At 43.3% G+C, this 8,347-nt stretch overlaps 1 protein-coding gene across 1 annotated transcript; it reads right to left on the minus strand.

Annotated features, from left to right (window-relative positions):
* Positions 1–61: 61 nt before the first annotated feature.
* arxa (aristaless related homeobox a) lies at positions 62–7,558 on the minus strand. Its single transcript, XM_034201084.1, is given in 7 exon segments — positions 62–334; positions 336–391; positions 393–456; positions 2,010–2,341; positions 4,884–4,929; positions 6,141–6,696; positions 7,172–7,558. Coding segments are annotated over 7 exon segments (1,389 nt in total). The 5' UTR covers positions 7,368–7,558; the 3' UTR covers positions 62–195.
* Between the last annotated feature and the right edge of the window lie 789 nt (positions 7,559–8,347).

Genomic DNA, 8,347 nt, shown 5'->3' on the forward strand with positions numbered 1-8,347 from the left:
CACACACACACACACACACACACACACACACACACACACACACACACACACACTTGTCTAGCCAGTGCTCTCTTGAATTTGGTCGTGCTATTTTGTTGGGGAAACATGAGGTATCAGGGATGAAAAGGAGAACGTCAGCCTCCAGAGTGGGGAGTGGGGAGGGACAGGAGGCTGGGGGGGGGGGGTAGATGGTGTTCAGCACACCTCCTTCCCGGCCCCCCCACTGGGCAGGTTGATGTTGAGCTGGGTGAGCTGCGCCGAGTGTTCCTTGGCTTTGAGACGCAGCGCGGCGATGCTGGAGGCCCGGCGGTCTGCAGCGGAGTGGGGGGGGGCCGGAGGAGGAGGGGTCGCTCAGCAAGGGGTGAGGGGGGGCCTCTACAGGGGGGGGGGGCGGACTGCCGGAGGAGCGCTGCAGCCGTGGAAGCACTGGACAGGGAACCCATACCGGAGAAGAGCCTGCAGGGACACAGAAATGTGACAATCTAAGACACGTGAAGACAAGTTCAAAGGTCAGGAAGCACAGAAATCTTGTTTTTCAAGTCAAAGTCAATTTTATTGTCAATCTTTCAGTTTGTGTGTATAGACAGAGAGATCGAAATACCGTTTCCCACAATCCCGAATACAAAAATACGTATAAAAGATGTCCTATATATACACAATTAACAGACACATGTATATGCACACATAAAAACACATCAATCAATATATACAAAATAACAGTCACTTAAATATCTTTGAGAATTGTACATTAGTGCAAGATTGTCCATAGCGGCGTAAACAGTGTCTGTGTGTGTTAAAGTCCAGCAGTGCTTCTTAAATATGCATAATGGCAGCAGATGGAGATGGTCACGGCTTGGGATTAATGATTGTATAACGATAATTGTGTCTTAGATTTTCCTTCCTTTAGACGTATTGTGTGTCTTAGGTTTGGCTGCAGGTGTCTTGAACCTAAACCGCCTGACGTTATCTGTTGCAAGCTTTAATATCACTGTGTTGCTGCAGCTAGCAACGGTTTGGTCTTGTAAATGTCAGTCCAAAACCAAAGGCTTTAGTTTGGTGTATATGCAGCTGAGGAGAGCAGGACGTCTCCATTTGAGGCTTTAAAAAGCATTATCTGGAAAAATGACTTTGTCGGCCATTATTATTTTTGACTAATCGACCGTTGACTAATTATTGCAGCTCTCTCAAGAAGAATGTTAACACAATAGAGCGGACAGAGAAGTGAGAAGCTAATTGTGGCCTATGGAGAGTGCAGAGTGTCACAGCTTGTCTCACAGGATCACACGTTTTGTTAATTTATTAAGACATTTGACAGAGTGATTACACACCACTGTGAATGGTTAACAGAGTAACATTTATAATCAGACACTGAGATAAACAGTAATGTGGTGTGAGTCTTGATCACTGGAACCGTGATCATGTGGGGGGGGGGGTTATTATAAGCTGTGCATTTTTAGTGCATGTCCTTTAATGTAAATACATGCAGGTGCAGAGAGTGTGTGTTGTGCCACATGTTTCTTTTAGCTTTGTTCTGTTACAACGCCTCGTGTAGAAAGCCTGTATCCACTTGTCTGTCATCCTTTCTTTATAACTAATGCTGTTGATGTATTGTGATTTTAAAAAGGTGTCCATTATCATCCTATTGATCCTACGATACTGTTATGTTTGGCTGTGAATAAGAAAATATGAAGGACATGACATCTATAATATATGTAATATAAGATTATTTTCTTCTCCCTGCTCCTTTTCGGTCAATGGTGTGTTTATAGAGACATGTTTTATAAATAATTGTTATACATTAAGTTGTGCATGCCATGAACGAAATAAAATAAAATCTGGCCGGGGACGACAGCAGGAAATGAGCAATGTTGGCTAAAGCGGCCCCATTTACTGTGTTTTGTGAATCAAAACTAAACGTTGGCAATACTAAGTTTAAAATGTGGTCGTGCCGCAAAGCCCCTTTGTATTGCATTGTGTGTGAGGAGCAGGATCTTTTGGGAGCAGCTTACCTGCCAAAGGTGGGTCCCATGAAGGCGGGGTGTCGGAACATGGCGGCCGTTCCCAGGAAGGTGCCCAGGCCGAGGGGGGAGCCCAGCTGGGAGGCGGAGCCGTTGTGAGGCGGGGGGGCGAGGCCCGGGAAGGCGGCGGCCGCGGCTGCAGCAGCCGTCCAGGCCGACTCCAGGGCCGGGTGGTGGTGGGAGGGGAAGGGGCCCCCCTCTAGGTAGTGGCTGAGGGGGTGCCCCGCTGTCAGGGCCCCGGGGAACGGCAGGCCCGAGTGGTGGCCCGGCACCCCCGCCTTCTCACGCTTCCTCCACTTGGCCCGGCGGTTCTGAAACCAAACCTGAGGAGAGACGAGGGAGGACGGTTAGTATCTCACTGGCTTTTCATGTGTGATTGTTTTCAAGATTCAAGGCTTTTATTGTCATTCGTACATAGCTACAGTTATGACAATGAAAATCTGAGGTCACAGGCTCCTCCAACAGTGCAACCCAATAACACAGATCAAATAGTGCAAGTCAATACAATAGAATAGAAGTAGTGCCATAAGAGTCTATATACGAGTGATACATCATTTGCAAGTTGCAAACAGGTGAATGTTATGGATGTTCTTAGTTCAGGTGTTTATTGTTTTATTGCTCGATTTTAATGTGAATTTTACTATATTTATTAGTTGTCCTTTTTTTACTACCTCTGTAAAGCGACTCTGAACACCTGTAAAAGCGCTTACAAATAAATGTATTATTATTAATGAGGTTTCATGTTACTGAAGTTAGCAGGAAGATGCATGGGACATGGTTTTAGGAAGGGACAGGTTCATGTGTAGGGAATTTTAAAAACTGCCAACACTTTCTAAACATTTTGGAGGTGCATAAAGTTTCTGTTCTTACAATGGGGTGAACCCAGATTCAAATGAAGACAGTCATCACCTCAAAAACTGGTAAATATATACTTTTCCTGATCTTAGGGGGCCATGTCTGCCCCTCAATCACAGTTTATTGAGGCTCGCGAGGGAGGGGGTTAATATGAGGTTTCATCTAAGTTAGCAGGAAGATACAGGAAAATTATGTTAGGAAGGGACAGGTTCATGTAGGGGGGAAATAAAATGTTGTGCCAACACTTTCTAGACATCAGGACTTATTACTTACTATAGGACCAAATTCCTGAGGCACTTTTAAAACAGGTAATTGGTGCTACTGTTTTTTAAATGAAATAACCCAGAATATAACTATAACAGTATAATCCTTGTGCCAACATGAATACATGAAAAAGTCTAGAACTGGTAAATGCTTATGTTTTTTTTAACCCTTTCACCCCTTCCTTTCAAACTATTGGTTCATGTGATTTAAATAGATTCAAGCTTTAGAAAAATTGTCTGACTTGCATAAAATCACATCAAAACACATGCAGTCCATAAATGAATAAGAACAGGTGTGCAAATCAGACCGTTTATTTTATTTTCCTTCTATAAAATATATATCTCAGTTTGATTGAAGCTAATCTCTCTTTAAATGCATTAAAAACAGCTTTGTCAATATAAATAGCATTTTTGCTGCATGGTATTTATATATCGTTTAAACTCTGTCCTGCAGGTCTGATCAAACTGTGCTCTCACGCAGTTGTCTCCTGGTAATCACACACTGTATGGAGTGTGTCATGCTCCCTAACACCGTCTCCTTCAGGTGCTGTCCAACAGGCGGAAAGTCACCGCTAATTACATGCACGGTAAACTCTGCAGCTCACGGTCCCTTAAATCTGCTTTCTGTCTAATTAAACCCCCTGTCCCTCTGTACAGGAGGAGGGGGGGGGGGGGGGGGAGATAATTAAGAGCCGTGTTAACAAAAGATCCAGAAGATTGCCGCTGAACTGGCTCCAATAACAATTAATGCGCTTTAAATTAAATTCTTAGGAGATGTAGAACAAGTGACTTCAATCCCGGGAGAGTATTTAACTTTCCCACGCATTCACTGTTGCCCAGTTTGCTCTGCAGAAGCACAATGAGCAAAATGTCAATACGAGAGGGGAGAGATTGAAGGACACACACACATACACACACACACACACACACACACTTTATTCCCAGAGGGCTGTTTAGCATTACACAGCCCCTCGGGAATTTATGAGTTTTTATCACCTCCTGATGGCGCCCGTTAAGTGATTTGTTCACCTTTGGGCCCCTGAGGAGACATCTGTTGTTGCACCGGAGCTGTTTGAACTGTCTCTCTTGGTTATGAGCTCGAGCTTTCGACATGCAAGCCACGCTTTCAGTGCGAGGGGGAGGTGGGGGGTGAGGAGAAAGGGGGGGGGAGCAAACACCTTTTAATGGTCTCCCATTCGCTCCCAAGTGCAAAGCATGGGATCAATGCAGGTCTATTGCAATCACATAATGGGAAATCAAACAGCATTATCCCTCCCCTCTCTCTCTCTCTCTCTCTCTCTCTCTCTCTCTCTCTCTCTCTCTCTCTCTCTCTCTCTCTCTCTCTCTCTCTCTCTCTATCTCTCTCTCTCTCTCTCTCTCTCTCTCTCTCTCTGCTATTCCTGCACACACACACACACACACACACACACACACACACACACACACACACACACACACACCATCTCCTCCCAGGACAGTGTTTGCTCCTGCACTAAGTGATCTTTTTATGAATCGCCAGCCTCGCCTTAATTGCCTCTAAAACGCGCGTAATAACATTCAATAACAGGAAAGACCTTCCATTTAACACATTTGGCTGTAATAAATTACCGACTCAAATTGGCCCCTTTAATCGCTGATCCTCAATCAGTGACGCATATCACCTCTTATTACCCAGCTTTTATACACAGGACATAAAACATGATTTGATTTACAGCAGGGTGATTTTTTTTTAAAGATAAACACTTACTTGCACACGGGCCTCGGTGAGATCCAGACGCATCGCGAGCTCCTCTCTGAAAAAAGATTATATTTAAAGTGTAAGAAGGAGAGAAATTGAAGGTTATACAGACCGCCGTTTGGCAGAGATGTGGAATTGCTGTTTTGTCCCCTCCTGTTGTTCACTGTCAACAATAGACGGCTGTAAATAGGCTTGATTTTCTGTGCTGCACCCTGGATAAACTGCAGAAAGACGCCACAGCCATATTCTATTTTCCCTGTCACGGATGGGTAGAAATAGGCCTAGTGATTGTTAGATTTCCCCTTAGCACAGGCCTGTCACTGTAACAACATAATGGTTGGAAATAATGACATCTAAACTAGCCTGCCACAAAGCAATTGACGCTGCCTTCACTGCGAGGCGGCTGCAGGTTAAATTAGACCTACAAGTCGCCTAAAGTAAATCGATTGGAAAATATGAATAATCCAAGTGGTGAAAGAAATCGAAAATGTAGGTCTTTGTGGGAGAATATCGTACACTTTCACACATCAATCTTACATTTGAAAAATACTTTCTTAAGGCCCTGAGAAAAAAAATCCTATAACTGTTTGTTTTCTTAAGCATTTACCAGCAAAAAGGAGAAAGTGTGTAAAGCTCCGTGTTTTGTGTGGCCGGTGTCCTTGCTTTTGAGGTTAATTATTATTATAATATTTTTGCAGACTGTATTTAGTACCAGGTCCGCCTCAGATAGAGGTAACAAAACGTCCCCATAGCACAATGCGGTGCACGGGCTTATTGTTGGGGCATTTTATGAGGTGAGTCCTGCAGACTGTCCTGTTTTAAATGTGCAAGTATACTTTTGAAAATTAAATAGGTGGTGGATATTTTATTTAAAATAAAAACATGCATTTAATTATCTCCTTTGTCAATGCATTACATAGAGAACAGTTCAAATGTTTTCATGCATTTGTTTTATTTGATTTCAAACCTATATAATAATATATCCATAATGATTATAAAACACAATTGTCTATGGGTGAATTTTAATTGTTAATATTATATTTGCATGTAAATTACAATTCTTAGGCCTCATTTTCCTCATTGTAAATTGTAAGAATAGGCTGTAATGCAGAATTTGTAAATAAAATAAATTAATAGTTTTGGAAAACAACATTTAAAAGCCTTTTTTAAATTTAAATATATACAATACAAAAATACAAATGTAATAACAAATTAATTAAATAAAAAAAACATTTAAAATTAATTTAAAACATCCAGTTTTCTCACCTGGTGAAGACGTCCGGGTAGTGTGTTTTCTGGAAAGCCCTCTCCAGTTCCTCCAGCTGGTAGCTGGTGAAGGTAGTCCTGTATCTTCTCTGCTTCCGTTTCAGCATGCACTCCTCCGAGTCACTGCCCGCCGACAGACACACGCTGTCCTCCCCGTCCCTCCCGTCCCCATCCCCGGCGTTCAAGCTCTCCCTCTCCTCGTCCTTCGGGGAAAGAGCCGCCGCGTCCCCGCAGTTCTCCTCCTCTTTTCCGGCGTCCTCCTCGAACTTCAGCGGGCCGAGCTCTACCAGGTTGCCGTCCTCCGACCCCTCCCCGGGGCTCTGGTCGCCCTCTCCCCGGCTCAGGGACGCGTTCTCCCGGTACGACTTGCTGCGGCTGATGCTCACCTGCGGAGCCTGGCTGATCTTCAGGCTGTCGCTGGCCTCCATGAGGAGCCGCTCCCGGTCTAGAGAGTCCGGGTGCTCGTGGAGGAACTTCCCCCCGACTCCATACAGCCGGCGCAGCTTGGGGGGCAGGTGCATGTCCGCGCTGAGGGAGAAGGGGTCTTTCGTCGATCCTGGGGAGGAAGATTTCGACACAAATGAATACAAGGTGCACACATTTTCCTCTGAATATATGTGATTTAGGCCTATAAATAATATGTTGTCTTTTACTGGTTTTAGACACCTGGATCTCCGTGAATAGAGACGATAGTTTATAATTGAATCCCCACTAAATGTTTTCTAACATGTACATGAAGCAGACCTCTGCCTCTTCTTGCACCAAGTTCCACTCAGTTGTTGTTCTTGGACAGAATGAGTGTTCCATATAAAAAGCTAAATATTCGCGTAAAGTTCAGAGAGTTTGCTTAACGGGTTGCACCACTGACAGGCTCCATGTGTTACTGTGCCAACATTCATACAAAATAAAATAAAAACGATATTCTGCTGCAGAAACACAACTCTTTTTGACGCATTATTTAACATTACGCACCGAATCTCACACCTCGCAATGCTTAACCGATAGACTTTTTTTTAAATGTCCAAACTTACTGTCAGCCTTGTCCAGCTCCCCTCTGCCGGGCAAACTTTGCGCCCCTATGATCCGGACCTTGCAGGGGCTGCGGCGGCCCAGGATGCTGTCTATGCAGTAAGAGGAGAGCAGGGTGGGGGATTTGCTGCTTTTCCTCTCGGCCCGCTCGTGGAGATCTTCCTCAAACTGACCGCTCATGTCGACGCTTCGGTTCATCTCTGCTCTCTGTGTGTCCCTCTCTCGGGGTCCCGGGTGCTCCTCTCTCGTGCCGGTGTGTCACTCTCTCTCCTCTCTCGTGCCGGGTGTCACTCTCTCTCTCTCCTCTATCTCTCTCTCTCTCACTGTCACTCCTCTAATGACAGACAGCGGTTTGGCTGCGCGCTCTGCTCTCTCCACACTGCTGTTGCGCGCCTCATTGGCTCGTACGTGTGTATGTGGGGGAGAGACTGGCTTTATATATTTCACCGTTAAAGTTAATTTGAGGGAAAGGGAACCAAAGCCTGACATGGACTGCTTTTATTCAGTGGAACGAACTTAGAAGATACACTTGCTTTATTTTCCATTTTCTTACCTTAGTTGTTTGTTTAAATGTCCTTCAGTATAACAGGTTATCTGCATACTTGCTTTGTGTTGTGTTCAAAGAGCAGTACAGATGAGTGGCCAGAATACATTTTTTTTTACTTAATTTCATTAAAAACAATATAGCAAACACAATAATCAGATTGTAAAGATTAGTCCAGAATCATGCATGAAAAAAAACAAACGCATTTTTCTCCATGGCATTTTGAACATGTAACAATATAAGTTATATATAAAATGAATGAAGCTTAAACTCCATTTACCCCACTGTCTTGTTTCCACTGTGGGAAAAAAAGACAGTCTTTACATTAAAACAGTGGTATCAACTTCAACAGTTAGTGCGTGTCCATTAAGTAAACATTAACTGTTCGACCTCCATTTTAACAATTTATCTTAAGGGCTTTTTAATAAAAGGGCCTACTTTTATATTATTTGGGGTAATTTCTTTTTGACAAATTATTTAAATAATAGCACATAATCAAAGGCTATGCAGCATACAATAAAACATATATAAATACATTTAAAATATAATTTTTAAAAGGCTACACGTATTTTAGAATTGTGTAATTGGACTTTTTTAAATAATATTAATATAATAATAACATAAAGATTAATAA

The sequence above is a fragment of the Gymnodraco acuticeps genome, unplaced genomic scaffold (assembly GCF_902827175.1).
Source record: "Gymnodraco acuticeps unplaced genomic scaffold, fGymAcu1.1, whole genome shotgun sequence".
NCBI classification, from domain to species: domain Eukaryota; kingdom Metazoa; phylum Chordata; class Actinopteri; order Perciformes; family Bathydraconidae; genus Gymnodraco; species Gymnodraco acuticeps.